At 35.3% G+C, this 24886-nt stretch overlaps 1 protein-coding gene across 2 annotated transcripts in view; it reads right to left on the reverse strand.

Annotated features, from left to right (window-relative positions):
- Positions 1 to 24886, reverse strand: part of LOC136019375 (rab proteins geranylgeranyltransferase component A 2-like) — a 67259-nt gene that overhangs the window by 8276 nt on the left and 34097 nt on the right. For both annotated transcript variants that reach the window (XM_065689523.1, XM_065689522.1), the window contains exons 9-13: positions 13340 to 13417; positions 8162 to 8266; positions 7184 to 7247; positions 6151 to 6247; positions 1643 to 1735 (exon numbers count right to left, since the gene is read on the reverse strand). In XM_065689523.1, coding sequence (XP_065545595.1) covers positions 1643 to 1735; positions 6151 to 6247; positions 7184 to 7247; positions 8162 to 8266; positions 13340 to 13417 — 437 coding nt within the window. The remainder of the gene's footprint in view (positions 1 to 1642; positions 1736 to 6150; positions 6248 to 7183; positions 7248 to 8161; positions 8267 to 13339; positions 13418 to 24886) is intronic.

The following is a 24886-nucleotide window of genomic DNA, read 5'->3' on the forward strand; positions in this document are numbered from 1 at the left end:
TTTAGGCAGGAAAATGAATGGAGTCCTCTTCTCCAGGTGACTTTGCCTCTTTGACCTGCCATGGCCCAGTGCTCACTTTATCTGGTGATTCATTTTCAATAACTCCAACAGTATTTGTTCTGACATTTTAATTAAAATACGACCACTACCTCATCCTGATGATAAAAAGGCCTATGTGTCAGTGAAAACTAGCTTTTCAGTGCCTCAGTGCACCTGAGGACCCCTATGATCACATAGTTTCTACAGAAGAATTTCAGTCAGGTTCTAAACAATATATCATTTTAAAACTGGATCACTTTAAGCATTAAGATTAATGCTACCCCCCCAAATGATTAGAAGACACTAAACTGCAAGGTAATCTTTTCTTCATCAGTTGAGTCTTCGAAACATATGGCACTGTCTTGAAAATTTAAGATATATGTTAAATATTAAAAGCTGGAAATTAGAAGGTATTAGATTAATAAACACCAATATGAAAAGTGTTTCTTACTCTCCAATTAATAAAGTTTTCTGTTTTCTAAGCCTGGTTTTAGTCTACATAAGTAAACCAATTTTAAATATTATGAAATATTTCCACATCTTACTAACCCGAGTATATACAAACACAAACACTTCCCCCTGACAGCTAAGTATTAGTTTCTCATACAAGATCTATGATTTATTGTATTTAAGTATGAGCACACTACATTTAAAAATGCTTTGCCAGGGTTACAATACAGCTACATTTTCTACATGCACAGTACTTACCCTCTCACCAGCTACCAAAAATATGATTAAATTCAAGATCTTGAGATTAGATTTCAGAAGACCACCTCAAAACTACCTCAGCGAACTACCTCGAAGTATCTCAGGGAACATTTCTTTCCTTTGGGACTGTGAAAGTGTCCATCTCAAGGTCAAAGTTCATGAAAGTAGCTGGCAAGGTTTCCTTAAATTAAGGCCCAAATAGTTCATTATTGGAAATTTTCTGGAAATGATCTTCCTGGTAACACTGCAGTGTGTAACAGCTTTAGGCTTCCACTGCTTAAAGCAGAATCGAGAGAATTTCAACTAACAACAGCAAACAAGGAAGCACTTTGATAAAGACAACAAAAGGATAAGCAACAGTCTTAGAATAAAAGAAGTCAAAGAAAAACCTAAGAAGCTTATAGCATGGAATACACATCTGGCAGCTGGAGAAGAAAAGCAGATCACTAACTTCTGGGGTTTTGATAACTTGTTACGAATACCCAAGTGATAGTAATCACTGAAAATGGGATAGCGTAAAAAACCAGATCCACAAATACTTTATGTCACTGCTGCACGTTTGCAAGACATACTGAAAGCAAGTATGTTTTCATGAAAAAAAAAGTATGAAAAATTAAAAAGGTTTTAGACACAGCAATGGTCCCTGTATGCTGAAGTTAAACCACAGCTGAAAATGACCTGGAATATTAGACAATGAAATACAAAAAACCTGGCATCTGTCTAATCAATCTCACACTCAAAATAATTCCTTTACTTTGAAATGCTGATGCCTAAATAGCAGCTCACTGTATGTCGACTGTGATGACAGATTCAGACGTGCATTAACAGATACTTTAGGTAAGAGTTTAAATTACATTTTTTAAAAATAAGCTTTTAATACTTCAGTTATTTTTACCTTTTTCTGCATTTAGATTGAATAACTTCTGTACAACAGGTTCTAAATCTTCCCTAGCAGTTTTAGTTGATGGACAGGTTAAATGGACTAAATCTGTTAAAAGAGAACACAATCTAATTACAATCACCAATACACAGATATATAAATATCATTTACAATTTTTAAAGGGCACAGCAGACTCTTAGAAATCACTGCTCTTCATATAAATCACTTGCTTTAACCCAGAACACTTGCTTTAACCCAGAGAAATACAGCTTTTATACACCACACACAGAATTTTTTTTAATACATCTCAATTATCCCTCTCTTCCATGTATGGTGGCAAGATGAAAGTAACATTTAACCTCAGCAGTGCAGAGAATGCCATTCTATGAAAAGGTGCGTACTGATATCAGGAAAAGCAGCAGCAAGAATCAGGGTAACACACTATTTGCCAATAGCTCAACAACATACCAAACAGACAAATACCACTACTTGCATCAGAACTCTCCTTTAACAGCTGAAGTGGGACTCCATGGGAATTTTAGTTGTACAGGAGTAAGGGGGAAGCCATCTTCCTCCACTGAAGTAAAAGATTTGAGCAAGACTTAGATTTCTTTTATTGCACTGAGCAGTGAATAGGAGATGAAGTGAACAGATGCATGTCTGAAGTTACAGCTCAAGTGGGCTGGCAGTTAACTATTTCTCTTCAGCCACATGGAGAGTAAGGAACACTGTCATGTTTTGACAAACTAGAGAGAATTTAAAGATAACCACTCCTGAGTATCAGAGAACTGTGATGTATTATATGGAATCCCCTACTACAACATAGCAAAAAACTTCTACAATATTTTATTCACTCACCTTCTTACAGGATAGGAGAAAACCTCAGTTCTGTGTTTGGGTAAGGGTGAAATCAGGTTAGGGGGCCAGGAGGGGAGTATGGTAATTTGCAAAACTGATTTTAAGTACGTGATTCCAAGAGGTGCTCTGTACACATCACAAAAAGATCCCAGAGTACAGCAAACCCATATTGTAAAAAGATGACATCAAAATATTTTGGACCACAAGGACACATTTCTGGAACCGTATAATTAACCAAATACCACCTCACAGCGAGGACATTCATTGGGCAAATCAATGTCACTAAATCCAATTTTGTATTTTTTAAAATTCAGAGTTCTGCTGAATAATGCAGATTTGATATTTAGATTTCTTGCTAATGTAATTGCTTACATGAAAATAAAGTTGCTAAACACATTACTCACGGAACATACTATTTATTTGTTCTATTTGGCAAACTAGTGAAGATGCTGACTCCTTGGTAAGGATGAAAAGATAATCACTTGATGCAACTCTTGAACTCTTTGCTGTTCCACTGGTCTCCACTCAAGATATAGAAGCAACTATGTTGCTGCTTTATCCCACTGGATTTTACATCCCTTGATTCAGATATTTAAAAGCCTCATCTTAAAACTTCTTATAAACCCCCCTTAATGGAACGGTTGTCTGGAAACTTCTCAGCAGAGAAGTATCTGTCTGAGAATCACGAAGCAGTTTAACATACCTTTGTACAAAGTTTAAACTGATTAATCTTTAATTCATTACTGTACATTTCTGATTAATTTTATAGCAATGCATAGCTATGGTATTATTTTAAATCCATATGGCATTTTTCTCTTTCACTCTGAAGTCTGGCTATATTTGTGTGATTATTTCCAAGTACATCATATGTATCTTGAATGATTACCTGGCTGCAGTTATGCCACATAATGGTGGACACTGACTCCAGGAGGACAAAATATTTAACCCTTTGTGCTTCTCTTCTTTCAGATTGCACACACAGCTTATAACCAAAACCAAATCTTCTAAAAGGAATATGTACTAAAAAAAGGTAAAACAAAACGGGCATTGATAATAAAAGCCTCTCCACAACCTTAACTAAATGTTTACAATCCCAAATGTTGTAATACAATCTGTTCTTTCCTTAAAAAACACTCAGTTATAAATCATGATCATGAAGTTCACATCATTTGCTTTCTATGAAATCTTTTTTATTATCTTTAAGGTTATGGCCATGAGTCACAGTCATCAGTATGTATTTTGATTATATTTGATTTACTCAGGTATAACTGCATTAGTTACAGTGGTTGCCAACATTTGTCTTCAGGTAATTCTTCTAGCAAGAAGAACGATGAGTTTAGTTCATGATTTCATCATTACAGTCTCAATTTTTAGGGCAAGTGAAGGAATTTGGTTCCACTCAACTGGCAATACAGATTATGTGCTTGTCATTTATGCAGTGTGATCAAAGAGTAGATGTATTTGTATACTTATCTTAAATAATTGTTTGAAGGAGAAATCAGTCACGTTAAAACCCATTTCCAGATAATGATGTAAAAGTTTTAGAAACAATTATGAAATATGTCGCATAACTAGAACTCAGCCATACCTAAAACAAAACTGTATTACTTCAATACATGAAGACAAATTTAATTAAGGAATGTAATTAACTTCTCTTTTGAAATTAAAGAAATTAGGGAGAAAAGTAAATAACAGAAATGCTAACTGGCACCACAGAAATTCTCATGAAACTAATAAACTTGAACATCAATGCTTCTTTAGTTTCATTTCATGCTATATACATGTTTTGGACCTTTAAATAAACAGCTGTTTAAAGGATAAGTATTAACAATATGCTCTATAGCACTAAGTTACTGTATTACAGGTTTAACTTTCTTTTTATTATTTAAGTAGAAAATACAACTTTGACGATCATTTAGTTCATTCTTCTTTCATATACAAAGAACTGAGTTAAAGACTAACAGTAAAATAAACTGGTTGCTATTATTACAGCTACTTATTTTTGTTTAAATGTATTAATTAGGTCACAGAATCACAGAATCACAGAATCCCAAGGGTTGGAAGGGACCTAAAAAGATCATCTAGTCCAACCCCCCTGCAAGAGCAGGGTAACCTACAGTACATCACACAGGAACTTGTCCAGGCGGGCCTTGAATATCTCCAGTGTAGGAGACTCCACAACCCCCCTGGGCAACCTGTTCCAGTGCTCTGTCACTCTTACAGTAAAGAAGTTCTTCCTGATGTTAACGTGGAACTTCCTATGTTCCAGTTTACACCCATTGCCCCTTGTCCTATCACTGGATATCACTGAAAAAAGCCTAGCTCCATCATCCTGACACCTACCCTTTACATATTTGTAAACATTGATGAGGTCACCCCTCAGTCTCCTCTTCTCCAAGCTAAAGAGACAGCTAACTTCTAATTTTATTTATCTTCCATAGTGTCCCAAATTGTAATCTATTTCACAGAATTCAGAAGAATTTGGAATGAAAAATAAATACCCAGTAAGAACATTTTGCTGCTCATCTATTTTAAGTTCACATAAAATACCAACAATGGAGCCATAAAAGTTCTATGTACATTCTCTGTACATATAAAATTGCTAATGGAAATACTGGGATGCCCCTTCTAGAAAGGAGCTCTTGGGTATTTTTAAAGAATCTAATGCAGTGGATGACAATAATAAAGAACTTCTATAACCTCACCTCAAATATATCATGATGCACTCCTTCCCTCCAAATGTCATAGTGGGACATGATCTCACCTCCACCAAAACTTTCAGAAGATAAAAAGCCCCAAATACGGTGTACTACAGGCATTTCAATAGGTCACCATGGCAGTCCATACAAAACCCCAAACATACATCTATGTTAACTAAGATCCCACCTTTTTGATTACAGGTTTTTTTTTCAGAAATGATTTGAGGAAATACTTCAGGTGGGTCTGGTCCTGTAATTCTGGTAGAGAAGTTCTTGGTAGAAAATTTGACAAAGGAAACATTTTTAAGTTGAAAAAATTCTTACTATCTTGACTTGAAAACAGCACAATCTTAGCTAGTTACAGTGGGGAAAAAACAGCCTGCCAGAGCTCTCCACTAACCTTAGCTGCCATTCTAATAATTCTTCTGGGTTTCTTTTTAACAACTTTACAGAATAATCAAAATGTGGAATTTGAATGCTTTATATTTAAAAAGACAAAATTACAGCAGTCATAACGAAAACCTCTTTGTTGGTGCTATTTTATGATTTCTGTACAGTGAACAGAATATTGTCCCAGTATTAGTAAGACTACAACTATCAATCTTATTAGCCACGTAAGTGTTAGAAAGAACATCAGACATTTGATCTGTTTGGAAATAAAGAACAATAACTTTATTACCATGAAAATCACGTAAGACTTTAAATAAATAATTATCACATGTAAACTTAAGAAAAAGGCAACAAGAATATTCCTAAGCCATATGAAACAGGACACAACTGCTACGGAATCAAGACAATGGACTAGTCTTCTCACCTGCTGATCACAGTAACATAGTACAACTGTTTTCTCAGGTAACAGCCTGGTCATTGTGCAGCAGAGGAATGATACACACATTTTAAATTTTGCTTTAGAGTTGATAAAGTCAAGGAGAAAAACAGTTCGTAATACAGATCTCTTGTACTTACAAGTCTCCTTCATGCACGTCATGGTTGAAGAACACAACTCAATGACGCAAACTGCTGGTTTTCCTACATCCTCTGAAGGCACTGTCAAAATGGAAACCTGTCAAGCAGAAAGAACACCACATGTTAAAAAGCAGAGTAACATGGAAGATAAGACAATCAACACACTTCTGAGTAAAGGTGCAAAATATCTGTAGCCAGTTAAATAATTCTGTTTTCTGGTTTATTAGTAACGATTTGTGCAATAAATCCTGCAGAATTTGAGCACTTAAGAGTTTCTACCCAAGGCAGCAAAGCCACTTTAAGGAATGTCTGCAGCAGCAGAACTGAAAGAAAACCTCACACCCACATTCCTTTCCAAAGGATGACAGTTGAGAAACTGCTGGCAAGAGACTGCAAAATCACTTTTGAACACTGGGCAGAGCACTGTTAGGTGAGGACTGGAGTACTGGACTGCCAGTAGCAAGACTTAGGAAGAATACTCCCTCATAACTGTTCTTATTTTGTAGATCCTATTTAACCTGTAAGAATACAGAAGAGTACAGAAGAAACACTTAACGCAGATCAATATCCTTTAAAATTAAAGACTGCCAAGACTAAAGAAGCATAAACATTTAAAGAAGATCTGAAAGTGTACAATAAGAATTTCGAGCAGTAAAAGTGAATGTTAAAAAAAACCCAAACAAATGAATTTGGATCGAAGTTTAGACAAGATAAATTCTTAGCACTTAACAAAATACTAGGCGCAACAGTTTATTAAAAAGAAGTGAAATGAACTACCTTAAAGGCAGCAGCTTAGAAACTGTTAAGATAGAGCAAACCAAACATGGAAACCCAAGTCACTGAACTAAAATAAAATTAAGTTAAAATCCTAATAGTTTTATAGAGACTAATGAATTAAACCATTATCAGCAGAGAGAGCTGACCAAAAAGCTGGATTTAAGCAGAAACAAAAGCATGAACTAAATCCTACCAATGGCCAAATATTAATACATACAGCTCACAAAGAAGTAAGAGATACAAAACTGATACATACCTGCTGCTCTGCATCTGTGTTTAGCACAGACTGGTCTGTAATAAGCACTGCCCTGGAGATCTGCCTAAAATTAAATAAAACAATTACAGCATTTCACAAAAACTTAAAAAATAGCGATTTGGATTCATAGTTTTAGCATTACCAACCTAAACGTAATATTGTGGGAAGGCTATTTAACCATACCATCTTTATGACTATGACTGTTAGTGGGATGTTTCCCTGTTGCTGAAGGAGGAGCACATCGAGAACATAAACACAGCATTCTCAGTCACCAAAACAGATAATGGATAAATGATCCAGTGCCATTCTATAAATTAGCTTGAATATCCTTCTCATTAAAAAAAAAAAAAAAAAAAAAAAATAAATCTTTTGTTTATTTGAGCAAGATTGATAGCAGCAGATTATAGGCCTTTTTATGTTCCAAACAGCACAGGACACTTCATTTTACAGGGAAATACACTAGGGTGGAGTTCCTGAACAGAAATTTCTAATCCTCCATTGCCTACAATTATTTCTGCATCACAACTACTACTCCAGTTCTGGCAATATCTCATCTGCAGTATTTCAAAGGCAAAGGCAGTATAAGTACAATGTTTTTGGCAAAGAAAACAAAAATGACAGAAAAGTATGTCTTTTAGTACTTTTCTAAACTTGAATAGATTTAAAGAGGGAACAGCAATAAGCACCTCCACCCTCCAAACACTTTTACTAAATATGAAATCCCCACCCCACTTAGCTTTTGGAATTTTTTATAAGTAAAAAGAGAATACGATTTAGAGGACAATTTTAAAAAACCCGAAAATGGAAAGTATACAGTTTGCCCTCAAGTGTATATAGAAGCAGAGAAAAACTATGGACCGAACTAAGCTGTACTGCAAAGATAGAGCAGGAAACAACAATCTCTTAAGTTTAACTTACAGGGTATTTTATGCACTATTATTTAAAGAGATTGACTTTCTTTACTGTTTTATTACATACCTGTAACACACATTTGTGCATGTGCTCTCTGAAAGATAACTATCTTCCACAATAAAATAGTTAGCACTTATTCTTTGTCCAAAATGATCCACAATAGCTTTGCATCTGTTGAAAAACCCAAGCCAAAATGAAAAAAAAAAATAAAAAATAATCAAACAAATAAATAATAAAAAAAAGAAATTTAGACATAAGGTAACAAAGGCATTTGAAACTCTTCAAAATTGAGTTATACAGCATCTCATTTGTATCTTTCAAATAACTACACATTTCTTTAACATGTGAACCCCTAAACCAACTTAACTGAAATTGGTAATTAAATCCTAGACTTATGCATTCTACCTGGTATATACAGTTTTTTACATGCCACGCCACTGTAGGTAATACCAGAACATTAATAAATCACTCACTTTATAAGGAAAACTAAATATAAGGTAATAACACAGGCATTTGATTGCACAGGTGTTCTATTTAATTGTACATATTTTCCTCAAACTGAGACATCACATTTTCAGAAACCCTTACAGGTATGAGAAGCACCTATCCTAATGAATGCTTTTGCTATCTAAAGTACAGGCAAAATATGTGCACTACAATTTCTTTCTATAGCTTGTTTCCATAACCTAAGAATCTTTAAGGCTTAAAACTGATTTCTAAAACAAGATTTTAAGGTTTTCTGAAATATCTGAACATTTACTGTATACAGCCCATTAGTTTTACTTAACTTTTGTTTGGTGTATGAAAGTTACTACCTTTTCTTTTTCAATTAAATTCTTCTGAATCTGTATATATAGTTTCAGTAGATTTAATTTACAGGATTCAAAGCAAAAAATTCTCTCACAGACATTTACACACATGCATAGGGAAACATCAAAAGAACCGAAAGGATGCTTAAGATAGAGATCCCGTACAGATTTAAGTATTTTATCACAGCACAACATTATTTCTGTATCTGTAAATAGCTGACATGCAAATTATACCTTATGAATAAACAGCATTTCTGTAACTTTATTAACTTCAGTGGTCAAAACAATTTATATAGCTAGGGATGAGAACCAAATTAACCACTAGCTTATGTACACCAGTTGCTTCTATAGTCTGAAATGCAAACAAGATGGCTGCACACAATGCTTACAAATGTAAGAGGTTTACGACAATTAAGCACATTTTTAAAACTCTTAACTTCTAATGCTGATTTCATAGGAATCTGGATAGTACATATATACCTACATTCAAATTCAACAGGTAACTTGAAAACAGTAACTAAAAGAAGACTAAAAGCCCAAGCACTGTTTAACTTCAAAGACATAGTATTCTTTGTACAGTTTCAATTACATTCTATTCAACATGTGTTTCGCTTGTAACTTTAAGAAGTTTTTTCTTAATGTTAACCGAAGTGATTTCATTCTCAGGCACTCATTTGAATACTGCAAATAAACAAGGAAGTCAAGCTGCTACAGTGCATTTCTAATTATAACCTTTCTTATTGTTTATGAAACAATTTCCCCTGCCACCCCCCTACACATTATCGAAGGGGAAAGGTTGATTAAATGTCATGTTGCATCACTCAAAGCCAGCAAAAGCAACTACACAGTTTTTATTTTCCTGCTAAGTGTTGTTTCCTCTCCTTTGTTCAGGAATAGCTATCACATCCTATGTTTGATAAGATTTTAAACAGAGAGATAGCACTTTTAATTTCAGTCTCCACTTTACTTCAAAGGATGATGCTGAGAAAATTTCTTTCAAGTACTGCTTCCAAATACAGAAAACACTTATGCACTGACATTATCAGGTCTCTGTCATCTGATATGTGTTGCGACAATGAATCATACAGAACCCTCCATTGACCTTCTTTCAATGTGTCTAGATAAAAGGATGAAAATTAGAATCCATCTCCTTGCAGTGCCACGAGTTATAAATGTACTTTATAGGGCTCATTATCTAAACTAATGGACTAAGGGCGACATCCTTGAAATGGACTTACCAGCACTGACAAAGCCAGTATGCAATATTTCAAGAAAGATATGTAAATTACTATGTGTTTGCTATGCCTTTTTATTACAGATGTATAAATTTCCATTTATCATCTCTTTTCCATTTTTGAGACAGAATTATGTAATTGGAAACAGATGTAAAATGTGATCAACATAAAATGCCTACCATTATTATGAATGCAACCCATTTAATTGAAAGTACTTTAAATTTTATCATATGTACCTAAAAAAGGGACCTAAAATAAACACGAATAAACAACAGAAAGAAAAATAATTAACATGTATACATTTGATGTGCCTTTTTCTCAACCTGAGGAATTTGACATGGTTTTTATTTTCTAACAGAGCAGAGTTCTATCACGAAAGCAGGATGTTCTGTGTATGCATTAAATGGCAGACCTCATCTGATACAACAACAAAAAAAAAAAAAAAATTTCAGGTGTATTACCAAAATCTTAAAATAGGTACATCTAAAAGCTTCTCTACTTTCACACAAATCTTACAAAAAAGATTATAGTAAAACAATAAAAATAATTGTGTAATTGGGGATAAAATCTACTGTTCTCTGCATATACAGTTATGGGTAGCAAAAAAGTGCAAAAGAAAGTCAACTAGATATTGAATGGGGTTTTATTTTCCTTTTGCTGAAGAGAATGTTAGCCATGTCTAGAAAAGAGCTGGAATAAAATCTGGTAATGTTTAAGGACCTCCTATTAAACTCTATCAACAAAAAGTTTGAGAATAAAATCAAAGCTATCACTCCAAGTACAAATTTTCTTTTTCTACTTGTACTAAAGAAAGAATATTAAAAGTAATGAAAAAATAACTGCACTAAGATACTGATGATGTCTGGAAGCCTATGGAAGATGCTTATAAAATAGTAATGAATATTGTGTAATTTGGCTACATTTCTACTGTTGGACGTTGAACCTATTTGTAACGAAGGGAAGCTGCCTCTGAAACTACAGCAGCAGCTGTAATGACAACGAGATATGAATTTCTCTATTACCAATTACTATTAATGGCCTGTTGACTCAAAAGCTCAGTAACTCATAAATACTCTCATTTAACAATTTGATAGCTGATTTTTATTAGGCAAAACACTGAAGCCCAAAGTCAAAGAGTAAATTGGAGCTGGTGCAGGAAGGAAATACCCAGTAAGGAAAAAGATAACAGGAAGAAACAAAAAGAAGGGAAAGAAAGAGTGAAGAGCTTAGCAACAAACTGGACAGCTTGCTAAGTAATACTCTAAGGAAAAGACTTAGCAAGAAAAAGCAGTACTGCATTCAGGTGAGGGAAAAGAAAAATAAGAGAATATAACTGAATAAAAACATATATATACCTGGGTCAAAGAAACTCAGCTTTTTGAGTGACACGTTTGCTATGGTGAAGACAATGTTTAGGACTTAAAAAAATTCTTAGGGAAAAATGAGACCATTATACAGCTTTCACTGCAGAAAATACTTTTTTTAAAACCTATTTTGACATACGCTGTGTTATTTGCATTATCTCAAAGAAGTCTGACACTTCTATATATTTTTGTTTGGTTCGCTACTTTTATTCTGATGTAGAAACGCTATTTGGTATAATACCTGCTTTCGAACTATGGGAGCCAACAGCAGCAGGCAGGTGGCTCCAAGGAAAACCCAGGTGACTAAACCTGGGAAACTGGGTGTCCTGTGCTTCTTCATATTCAGCATCAGATCATGTCATTATTGAAAGGGCTTTTTTTTTTTTTTTTTTTGGCATAATGAAAGTCTGGTGAAGTTTTTAAAAATATTTTAGTAATTCTGCATCTCAAAAATCTATCCTTCAGTTTTCACTGAAAACTGCAGAAATAAAGCAGCCCAATAGCTGAAAAAGACACTTGAAAGGTATCTGGAACCCTGAGGAACTTAGTGGGTCTGAAACATAAAAAGCAGGATAAAAGAAAAGCATCACTCTCTGCTTTTTGGAATACATGTAAGCTTAACAAAGAAAACATTAATTTCAGAGGTCTTCAGAATGTGCAACAGAAGCTGCAAACTGGGGCAACCAACAGCACTGATGAGTTAAGCTCTCCCTAGAGTGGTGTTTGGAAGTTGCTAACAACAATAAGCTTTGTCCCTCTGTAAGAACAAGTTGACTATTTAAATGTATTTGTAAAATAAAGATGCCTACAGTAAAATGTCAAGTATTACTGTTAAAGTACAGAGTTTATGAGAAGGGCATAATTTCATTTGTGTATAAATCATGCACTTAAAAGAACATTTGTACCTCAAAGTCTAGAACTGTGCAACGAACTCCAGAAACTTAAGGAACTGACAAATATCAAATCTGTTGCTTGACCATGTCTTAACAAATCAAGCTACATGTACCATGCTCAAAGAATCAAATGTGCACTGTAACTGGAAAGTAAACACATTACACTGGTTATTTAAGTGCTAATTTTCATAATAAAATGTTACCACATATTTTCCAGCTTTATTTTAAAAATTTTCTATAGAATGTTTTGAATTTTTCTATTACAGAAACTAAGCTTGAAACAGACTCTTAAGACAGCTGAAGTCTCCAGTTAGACTAATACCTGACTGAATGTATACAACAGAAATCGTGACAATTTACAGAGGTGTGAAAAATGCCACTATGGAAAAAACTATGGGTTGATTTTTTCTTAGCTCAACTTTAAACATGCCTACAGGCCTGATATTGTTGTAAAAGAATTTATCCTAGGATAAGAGGGCAGCATAGTTTATGACAACAATCTACCTAAAAACTCATTAAAGTCTTTTCTCTTGGAGTGACATGCATTATCAGCAAAGATTAATCTGATGAGTCCTTAGGTGAGCTCCATTTTTAAAAATGCAATAACAGAGGGCTTTGTTGTCATCTGATGAAAATCAATTAAAGTAGGTAAGGCCACAAGGAAAACTAACATCACTCATCACCAGCCCCCCGGCAGCTGAAATGATTTGTCTTCCAAGCTTGGGTGATCAGGAGCTGTAGTAATATCACAGGGAAATTAATTTAGTTTCTATATTCTAGACCCACTTTCCTTGTTCTGGAGGACCTATACACAAATTACTTTTAATCAAGGTTGATGTGTTATTAATACCAAGGAGGATCTTTGAAGAATCATTTTTTTTTAAATTGACTTAACACATTTTTCATCTGTATATAAACAGAAGGTTACTTATATTACCCTTACCGTCCAGATTCTTTGTCCACTACGAGGCACTGCACAGAATGGCGAAGACAATAGATGCCACCAAATACAGCACACAACCTAGAAACATATTGGGGGGGGGTGAAAAACCAAACGTTAGTCCTAATAGTGACCAATTGTAATCAGTGTGAGTGTGTCAGAAGCATGGCAAAGTACTGTGCATGTTGTAGTACATTTTCAATGACATCTTAATCTCTGACTCAGACAATCAAAACCAATCAAAATAATGTCCTATAGTTTTTTTCAAGGATATGTTGTTAACTTCTCTTATTAGCATCTATCTTATTCCTACGAATAATTACATTAACTTGAACACTCATCCTGTTACCATCTTCAGTCATTCGAATGGGAAAGCACCTATTTACTGGCAATGCATAGAATATCTGCTTATATTCTGCCCAAGGTGTACTGCACATGCTGTAAAATAAGAACACATGATAACCTTCCCAACCTCTTACTAGAAGTACTTTTCTACTCTTACAAAATGTACCATCAGAACTTCATTAACTAGCAGCAGCTCAGATTTTGAGGGCACTGAGAAGTGCCACAACAGAATGAAGACTTTTTCCAATCTAAAGATGACCTCTTACTAATATATCATGATATTGTTGCTCAAGATATTCTGTGCCTGGACTGACAATAAAAAAAAAAAAAAAAGTCTAAATTAAAAAAGGAACCAGGTTGACAGGTTGGTTTTCAAAAGCTAAAGCATGCCAAGCTATTTCGCAGTTTTCCACTTACAACCAAAACCCAACACCTAAACCAAAGAAATTTAATGCTACCCAAACATGAAGCCAGTATTGCAACTCATCTATTTGTAAATGCTAAGGAGACTCAGAATTTAAATTAACTAGATAATGCCATTTAAATATAGGGTACATGTGAAGGCAGTCCACTGCAAAATTTCATTACCAGCTAGGTTGTTTCATCACCTCTTTGTAAGTATCTCTGGCTAAAACTTGTCACCAGATAATCCTTCCTATGCACAAAGCCTGAAACTGCTCTGCAGTGAGGCTGCACAGCAGAAGCTCAGTTGGTCTGGTGATACACATGATCCCAGGTTAATCCCTGCATCTTGACTTCCTGTATCTGCCAAAAGCCAGGCTCAGTCTCTGGGGATTACTTTTCTGGAGATTCGATGTGACACAAGGTAAATTAATTCACAAAACCCAAAGTTTAGTTTTTGCAAAGTGGTGGCTGAAGTTTTCACTCAACCCACATTTACACTGAGATGGCTGTAATAGCACTAGTTTTAACATTTCTTTTAATTCTAGCTCCTGAAAGATTTTAATATAACCCCACATTCTTCAAAATCCTGTCAAGCCAATATAAAGAACCAATATTCTTTTTACTATGTATTTAAAAAAAGCCTCTTTAAACTTCCCGTGACACCACTATAATGCCGAGAAAGTCAGGATCCTCCAGAAACAGGATATAAGTTCGAGACAGTCGAGCACAAAGCTTCCTGATTAAGCGTGAATAAACTCCGGTCAGTTTTTTGTTTACAGTGCATTGTTTCAGGAGCATTCACATTATAAGAATAATACAAGATGGAGGATGAAGATCTCTAGAGCTTGGTGTGACAAAAGGTAAACCAGTAGAACACTTCACATTATATTTCCCAAATTATGTTAAAAATAAATAATCTCTTTACTCCAGTCAGCATGGAAATCATGTAGTGGAAAAAGGTAAAGAAAAAAGGTGGGGCACATGTGCCTGAACTCTTACAATATAATTTCGGGTTTGGACTGTTTGCAAGGTCTGATCTCTCTCGTGAATCTTTAATGTACTTTTTATTTGGATCAATCAGCTATCCCTGACCTCTTCTCCTGTATGCTGAAGAGAAAACAAACAAATAATTGGCATACTGACACAAACTGCATACCTTTTCTCAGAGGACAGCTCTATCAGAGACAACTGTCAAATGCTACCAAGTGCCATTTGACAATTCCTCCTTTGTCCTACAAATTAAACACACCTGTGCTCTTCTTGTGATCCCTATTATTCAAAAGTAAATAGCCTCTTGTGATTAAATCACAACGCGGTCTGCAGCACATTCAGTGCAGTGACACTCTGCTCCATCTCACTATGTCAGACACGGAAACTGAGTTTTTTGAGTTCCTGTTATTCAGCCAAGCTGTGGTGTGAGCCAGCTACATGATGTGAAGCTCACAGATGGAAGGACAGAGCTGAAACTGGGAGGGCCTAAAAATTACAAATCCTACCTGCCCTCTCATTACCAGGGACTGCTTACACATTGTATTTAAAATGTGTACTTCTGTTTATCTTTCGGTGTAGTGTACACTATAATTAAACAGATTAGTGCGGCTACATTTCTAATACCTGCCTAGCATTAGCTAGGTGTCAGGCTAGCCAAAGCAAACCATCAATATGAGAAAGGCAGGCTGGTTTGGTGGAACATAGCTCTCCCAGATGTCTGAGATGACAGCAGGATTTTCCTGGTTTATTGACAGCTAGGGGTTTTTTTTGGTTTGTTTTTTTTTAAACTTTATTTTATTTTTAAGAGCTTTAGGTATCCATTTCATAGACGAACTTGAAAAGAGAACTTTCATTTGTGAACCTGGCTTCCTAAAATGGAATCCATATTGGCATTCGAAAGTCCTACTACATATTTCAAAGACAGTTAGCATCGTAATACCTTTTAAACTGCATGAATTACGCAGCATGGCAAAAAGCTGAAGTGTGTTACCAACTCACATCTCTTGACCTGTACTCCAAAAGGCAGCACTCCAAGGAAAGCTCATGAGTATCTTACAACTGGCTGAATCAGATCATCTGGTTCCCTAGAAATACCTCCTTAACCCATGCAAAAGCAGGGAGAATTTACACCATGTTGAATCCAGGCCTTGGTTTTCTGAAGATTGTTGATGACAACACAATGGTTAAACATCCACTGAAGAATTATTACAGAGCTTTGAGCTGAGGGCTTATTATCTCTAATGCTTGCAAACAATGGCTTCTTGCCTGACAAAGCATGTATTAGGATCTTTCAAACCAACTCAGATGAATTTATTTCATATGTTGTATATAAGAATAGCACTATTAACTTAAATAGAACTGAGATTCTTCTGTTAGAAACTATAAATTATATTTTTCCTTTGACTTCAACCAGTTAGGTGCTTTTTAATATATGCACTTTATTTTCTAGTGTGCTTTGAAAGAACTTTGCTGCTTGGCTGCACAAAAATGTGAATTACTTATTTTCAAGAATAGCCTGCTATCCAGTAGAGGAGGGCATGACCTGTTTTCAGAGTAGGCCAGTGGAAAACTTCTCTTTTCAAATGAAAATGGAAAGGAATTTTGATTGTGTTGTGTTTAACAATTACAAAGAGCCAAAATACCTATTAAAACAGTCTAGCATGAGAAATGACATGATTAGGAAGAACTTGCCAAAAATTATTTAAATATAGAAACTGAAATATTAAACTCAATGGCATCCCGATAATTTATGGTAAAGTAAAATCATTGTGCTAACATTACTTTCATACAATAGGCTATTCAAGATGATTTGACTGTACTTCAAGTACACGGCAACTCTTTGATACCATTAACCCTAAATGACAGACATTTAAACTGATATTACTCTAATTAACTGGCGACTGCCTACACTAATAATTCAAGTTTTGCTGAAAGATAGCAACAACACTGTACTCCACTTCAACTTTGCCCTGGTGACATCAAATCATATTACAGCTAAATTAACAGTTGTGAAAATTTTTGGCCTGGTAGCCCTCCATAATGCACAGTCTTTAAAGGCCATTTCAGTTCCCATCAAGGCAGGAATCAGCAGTTGTAATTTTTAATACAGCTGTGAAACAATAGGACATATGAAAAGCTGAATTTCTGACAGCATATTCACAATGATTTATGAGTTTGTATATAATTTGATTATTCTATTAATTTTACTGATTACTGATTCAGCTAATATAGTGAAGGTCACCTACAAAATAAATCTTCATTACATTTCACAGAAAGTAACTGCCTCCAACTAGTTGTTTTCTTTAATTAAACACTAATGTAACAAGAGAGAAAATAGGCTTCAGGGTTGCTGCATCTGTTGATACAAGAGGAGTTTACTGCTTTGATGTAATGCTCTCCAATATTAATTGAACAAAAATAGAATGTCTCTCCATCTGACATCTTGATTTTCAACAGAAATACAATGAACACCCTTAAATTCCAGACTTACCCTTTGCTCATTCCAAAACTACATAAAAGAACTGTAAAGCCGTATCACAGCTTCACACCAAACCCTAGTTTTTATTTCTATCATACAGCTTCTCTTCTACTTTCTAAAAGGTAATTAAGTAATTAAGTATTTTTCTCCCCAACTGTACAGTCTTCTGTAACAAAATCTACTTGCTTCTCTCCTTAAAGATGAATTCTGCATGTACAGCACAGCAAGCTTTGGAGAAAGATCAAAGAGAAACATGCCAAGTGCTGAATTAATGGATTGTCCTCTTTCAATTTATTTTTACACACAGAGCAAGCTGTGACCTGGTTCTTATGTTAAATTCAGTGTTTCCTGAAAGTTCCGTAGAACTTCAGCATTTCCTACAACATTGTTCTATGTTTTAAAAACATTATCAAGTAGAATACAGACACATCAAATAAATAAAATGGCTGCAGTTAAAAGTATAGTTTTTCCCAGCACAGATATAAAAAAGCCACACCTCAGTATACGCACCCACCCAGATGAAGACGAAAAATCCCCCAACAAAGCAAACACAACCAAAGAACAACACTGAAGAAATGGGATAATAATTGACAGGAACCAGAACTGTCCTGGCATTTGGAGAACTATACGCTCAAAGAACTATGCTCACAGAAGAGTCAAACACACTGACTTTTTCCTGAAGACTGTGTTCAGCATTCCTGGGAAATTTAAGAAGTCCTAAAAGTTTACAGAGAATCATCCCCATTTCGAAATCCAATTAGCAAAATGACAGTTTTAAAACTGTCAGAAAGTTCCCACAGTTATCAAACGGAAATTAGTTAATTTCCAAAGAGTATTTGGCAGGAACTACAACTTTTATGCCTGTAGTCATATAGCAAGGTAATTTCTTTCACCAGATCTTCTGTTTAACATGGTAGAACAGAAGCACTATGACTGGGAAATGCTTTAGAAAGTGTTGCTGTAATGGCAAAGTTCCAAATCAAAACACTGTGGGGGGAGAACTAACATATCCGCTAATTTCACTTTCAGCAAACTCTTTTAATAGAGAAAGACACAGCAGGCAGGAATGGTGACAGCTCCAGGAGGAAATGCCACAGCTGAGACAGGGATTGGGAAAAAAAAAAACAAAAACCGAACAAAAAAAGTAGCCCAGTCAAAGGCCATTTTATAGCCAATTCAGTATTTTGTATTTTTTCTAGTGATTTAAAAAACCAAATTTCATTTGAAAACTAAGAAATTGCTCCTTTTCCTTTGTATGTGATTTATGCAGCTATATATAGAAATGTACATTCACATACTGTGAAGAATTCTAGTAAAGCATATAGTATTTGACAGTAAAATAGATAGCAAGATAAAACCTGGTGTACCCGATTTTGTTTAGAACATGAAACTCAAGAATCTGAGTAACATACCAACTTAACGCTTGCCTCATAGAATCATAGAATAGTTAGGGCTGGAAAGGACCTCAAGATCATCTAGTTCCAACCCCCCTGCCATAGGCAGGGACACCTCACACTAAACCATCCCACCCAAGCCTTCATCCAACCTGGCTTTGAACACCGCCAGGGATGGAGCACTCACAAGCCCCCAGGGCAACCAATTCCAGTGCCTCACCACCCTAACAGGAAAGAATTTCTGTGCACTTTTTTCCGTAATTACAAAACAGGGATAACTTAAGTCTATTCAGAGTCATGACAACTTATTGTTCATGGTGCAAGAATGGCCAAAACTGCACTGAAGTGCAACTATTCCCTAAGTTCCTATCACGTAACCTGAAAGTTTAGGGCTTTGGCAAGTCAATGCTGCTTTTTATAGGCTCAAGATTCCAATTCTGTTTGCTGAAACTCAAATGTTAGAAGACATTGCAATAAAAAGCTTAGTTCATCATACATTTTTATGTCCCTAGACTTCCAGTCTCACTTCATGCAAGGGCAGATTTATTAGGCTGTTTCTAAAACCTGAGGAAGTTTTCCTGACAAAAGTAAGACCGTGTTTAAGTTCCATTTTCACTTGACAAACTGTTAGTAATTTAAGCAACTGCAATATTAGCAAGCTTATTACTAACACAAGAGCCATATTACTAACAACTCTTGTAGACTCTCTGAACAGCTCTTCTAAGAGTGGTGAAAAAGTACTTTGGTTGCAGCCATTAATACATTCCTAAACCAACCAACCACCTTGAAACTCATTAACACCACATGAATTGTCTGTAATTATGTGCTTGTCAGCTATCATCTTCTACAAGTGTTCAACTACAGAACTCATTTCCCATCTTCCACATTCAAAATAACCACAGAACAAAAATTCTCGTTAAAGAAATATTGAAGTTGCATAAATATAACAACTACAGGAACAAGTGCTAACACATACATGCACGGTATTTTACAAAAATCTGCTTTAGAATAGCAGCTACTTAGCTTCACGTCATTTCTGGAGCACAAATGCACTTCTGAAGCACAGCAGTGACTGAACAGCAGAGTTTTGGTTCAACATCACCCTCATTCAGGCTACATGAACATGGCCATTTCGGCCGCTGCTTGTCTGCAAGTGTAACCCAGGCTGTTCAGCTGCTGAATAATCGGCAGCTGTGACATTCTTTTTTCTGCTATATCCTTACTTTTTGCAGAAGGACAATTTGTAGAAAAACTATTTGACAGATCAGACCTGCAATTTGCAAGAGAGCGTAACAGCCCACCCAACTTAAGTCTCTTGTTGGCTCCTACTTTCTGATGAATAAGAAAAAAAGATGCTAAGTTCCTGAGAGGTACACCGGGATAAGAGACCCTTGAGAACAATCCTCTCTACAACAGGAAACTAAAGAAACTCTACAGAGGGAATGCATTTAGCATACAAGGATTTTGAAAGCAGTATTTTGCAAAAGATTAATCTTAATTTCTTGTTTTATGAAAAATTAAATGTGACATCCTACAACTTTGAACACTTAGAAGGGGGGAAATCTATTTGTGCAGAAAAGAGATCTTCCAGTGCTGATGAAAGAAAAACCACAAACTCTTGATGGCTCGATCACTGCACAGTAACAGGTCTCTTGATAAAATACATTTAAAAAAACAATCATCAGCTTTGTGTTAAATTTTAGATTTCCTCTCTTGAACACAACTGCTCTTTCCAGCAAAGTGTTCTGTGGAGGTTTGCTTGTTTGCTGCTTAAAAAAATAAAGAGTTGAGGATTTTGCCTTCTCAAATAAAATATTTCAAAAGAACGGTAAGTTTGCTTTAAGTTTACCAAATCAACCTAGCAGTTATTGACAAGAAAATCTCCAGGGGAGTGAAAATAAAACTGTCTGCTAAAATCTTAAGTCACAAAGGATTCTGGAAATTTATCTTGGTATGAATGCAGCCAGCAAGAGTCGCAGAAAGCTACTAATGGAAAGGTATTGCCACTTGTTGAAGCAAACAGGGTTATTAACAAGTTCTGCTTCAGAATAATTTTATTGTGCTTCCAGAAACTGCAAAGTAAATGCAAACACTTCAATGATGATGACTGATATGATGAAATATGAGGCTACTGTCTTATCAAAAATTTGAAATTTGAGAGTAAGTCTAAGAGAAGTAGCTCCAGAGCCGCTAAGTTTTTTCAAGATTGTGAATGGTCACAACCACAAGGTAAAAAATGCTGTTTCCTAAATAAGGACTTTGTTAACCCTAAATAGTTTGTTCAACAGACTTACTCACTACACTTACATCCTGCTTCACAAATTATCTAAAGCCAGACCTCAATGTAAAGTTACTACAAAATTAACTGGCACTTCAAGCAGCCTACCCTTGACTGTGTTCTGGGGAAAGATCTGACATGAACTAGAGGATAAATATCACATTTTAATCATATTGTAGCTGTGCAAGAAAATGTTACCAAAATTTGAAAGAAAAGAAATTTGCTCAATACTGGCTTGTTCAATGGAAGAAAAGTTTACTGGAATTTGAAGGAGAAGCTGCTTAATACCACCATATACGATGGAAGAATTACATAAGCATTTTTCAAGGATATTGCCATTAACAATATTTTTAGTAAATCTACATTAAGAATCATTCTCTGGGATGCTAAACTCAAACAGCTGAAGCTGTTCCTTGCACAAGGTCCCTTAGGGCAAAACTGTTGTGTAATTGCAGCTCAAAGAGGAGCTTGGATGATCAGTACCATAGGGCAGAGACACAAAAAAGAATGACTAGAAACCAGCCACCAATCATTAGCTCATCTGTAAAATCCCATTTCCGTATTTTCTGCCTCAAGAAAAATTCAAGTTATCTTAACCCTCAATGAAATTCAAGGACTGTTTTACTAATTCTGTAATGTTTTGGGACCTACCTTTCTCTGCCTTCTAGTCTAATGAAAAACGACTCCATTGCATTACATTTGCATGTACATCCCAGATCTGCTTCAGTAATCAACATTCATGTAATTTACATAGATCTTCTGATAATGCTGTAACATATTTGTATGTCCTAGTCATTATTCTCAGGAAGAATACATAAGCCAGAATCTGCACATCCCCATGTAAGCAGTGATTTACTTACTAGAAGACTTAAGAGATAATACCAAATAATGTGCTAGATACACATACATCCTTCTAAATTATTAAATCAAATAATTACAGAAATATCATCTCACTTAAGCATTTGTATTTTGTGCTCTTAAGTTCCAAGTATGTTTGTAAAATGAAACAAGACTGATCAAGAATGGGAGTAGGACAATGTAAGTTATTCTCAGCCTTTTTAATACATAATGTTATATACATTTCTCATACCACAGCACATATTCTAACCACTATAATGCAATTTCTTATCTGAAAACTTTTCCATGCCTAGTTAGGAATCTGAAATCAATATACTTTGACAACATTTGTATGATTCATGTGAATGTATCATGTGATATATTCTACTGGTTGAAGGCCTTCACAAAGTATGCGCTTCTGAAAAGCACCGTATTTCTAGTCAGTGAAATAATGAGTAGAAAAGCTCCTCATATTTGCAAATACCTTTAAAAAAAAAAAAAAAATTACTGACAAACACCTCACTGAGAAGATAAAATCGAGAGGCATTTTCAAAGTTTCATACACTTACAATGCATTTCACAACAAAGGTTATTTCCAAATTAAAAGTCTTTTCCTGTCAAATTCTGAGAAATAATGCGGGCAAGGACACAAAAGCATTCCATGGCTTTATTAACGACAAGGCTCACTGATCTGTGAATAACCTGAAAAAAAATGAAGATTATTGAGTTACTTTACCAATCTATCCATCCATCACTAGTGAACAGGTCTCAGAATGATGGATTATCTCACCTCCCTGATGTTTATCCCAAGAAAGAGTTTCTCCTTAGAGGAAAAAACAAACAACTGATCCTACAAAGAATCACGCTAACTAGCTTACCCATTCTGCATTCATCTGCCAACAGTGAAGAGAAATATATCAAGTTTGTCTTAAAAAAGCTAAACTACATCAGAAGTTTTATTATTTCACTGAAGTGCCGGTGAAAACAATTAAAAGGAAAGCAGCACTGCAGCTACTCAGACTATTCAGTATTTTAGTGAAAACCAGGTAAAGCTGACAATTGTCAGCAATATCAAATTATTTTTTTGGCTCCAAAGATAGAGATATACGAATAAAAAAAATACATATTTTGAAATGTAGGACTGAACTCACATCTCAGATACAGCCTATGTTTTTTAAATCACCTGCAATTCTTTTGCACTTGCACAGAACTGCATACATGCTAAGACTCAGATCTGTCCTATCTGATTGTCACAAGGAATCACAATTGAATTTCTCATTAATATGCCAATTCATACAATTTACATACAGACAAGTTATACATAGAATCATAGAATCAGACATGATACTTATGTATAGATTCAAATGAAATGAAATTCTAAGTGCTTAGCACAGTCAGGTTTCCTGAAGTCCAGCCTTCATTTCAGAAGACTAAAACCTTCCTAGAGATTGTAACAGGAACATAATTGGAAATACTGAAGTACCTGAGACTACCTCAGAAGCTTTGACATTTGTAGGAGATAATAGCTCAAATATAAGGGTAAAAACTGATTATTCATTTTTGAAAGATATACAGGAACCTTCCAAATCAATCACATGATCCATCGTATCTCAGCCTGGACTCTCAATCTTCTTGTAAATATAGGGATTGAAAGAGAAGAACTGTCTTAATCAGAGCTTTCCTCCATCACAAAATTACTACTGCCACTGGCACTGACACAAAAATGACTAATTTCAGCTAGAATCTGTAACAACTGCTTAAAAAAAGGTTACATTGTCCACCAAATACATACACCATGTACAACTTCAAAGCCTATTTATAGGAAACGCAAGTCATTAACTGACTACCCATAAAAGACAGTGAATCACCAATTCCTACAGCAAAGCTGCTGAAGAGATTCTACTACCTCAGCACCTATTACCATGACCACATATGTCAATTCTTGGATGACTCTCAACAAAAAGGAAAAAGACACGAGGTGTCTGTCACCTCTTAGAGCCTTTACGAGATGGCAGACAGCACAGACTCTCCAAATCCCTCCAAAACGTCAAAATAGGAAAAACTGCATTACTACTTTCTCAAAAAGTCTTGCTTCCCTTTGGACGCTCATACTTGCAAGAGCCCCCCCAGAAAATCTGAAACCTAACTGAAGAGAAACTATGCACAGTCCCCCCCTCCAAAAAAATTCAGTGCCCATAAAGCAACCACAGTGAAAAATCACAGAAGACAGACCACAATCTACAACTGACTTCAACTCTCATCCATTAAAACCCCACTAGTCACAGGCGAAGAGAATCATGACTGAAAGCTTCCAGAAAGACTTCTCAAAGGAAAACTGAAAATAAGAGGCATATTTTACTGAAGTGAACTGTAAAAGTGAACTTTATGAAACAATATTTGGAAAATAACACTTCCAAAGACTCCTCAAAAGCATTAAAAAAAAAAAAATCTTAAAGCTTTTGCATCTGAAAAATCAGGTTACATTAGAGGGAAAATATGGAAGCTGTCAGTTTTAGCATTTAACTCCTATATAAAAAAAATATTTAGGATATTCTCTAATGTTTTATAAAACCAGAAAAAAAACGCATCAAAATCACACTAACTATTGTAAATGTTGAATACTGAGACATCACTAAAGAAAAACTATGGTTGGGAATCACTGAAAATGGTGACATTTCTTCAAGAAAATGAAAGCTGTGTTACAGATTTGCAACAAGCATGTTAACAGCTGAGCGCAAAACATACACTGATTTCCCTCAATGCTTTACATGTTGAAGTTCGGGTATCTCATATTTACCATACCAAATGTAAAGGCCTGCTTA

This window comes from Lathamus discolor, chromosome 9 (assembly GCF_037157495.1).
Source record: "Lathamus discolor isolate bLatDis1 chromosome 9, bLatDis1.hap1, whole genome shotgun sequence".
Classification (NCBI taxonomy): Eukaryota; Metazoa; Chordata; class Aves; order Psittaciformes; family Psittacidae; genus Lathamus; species Lathamus discolor.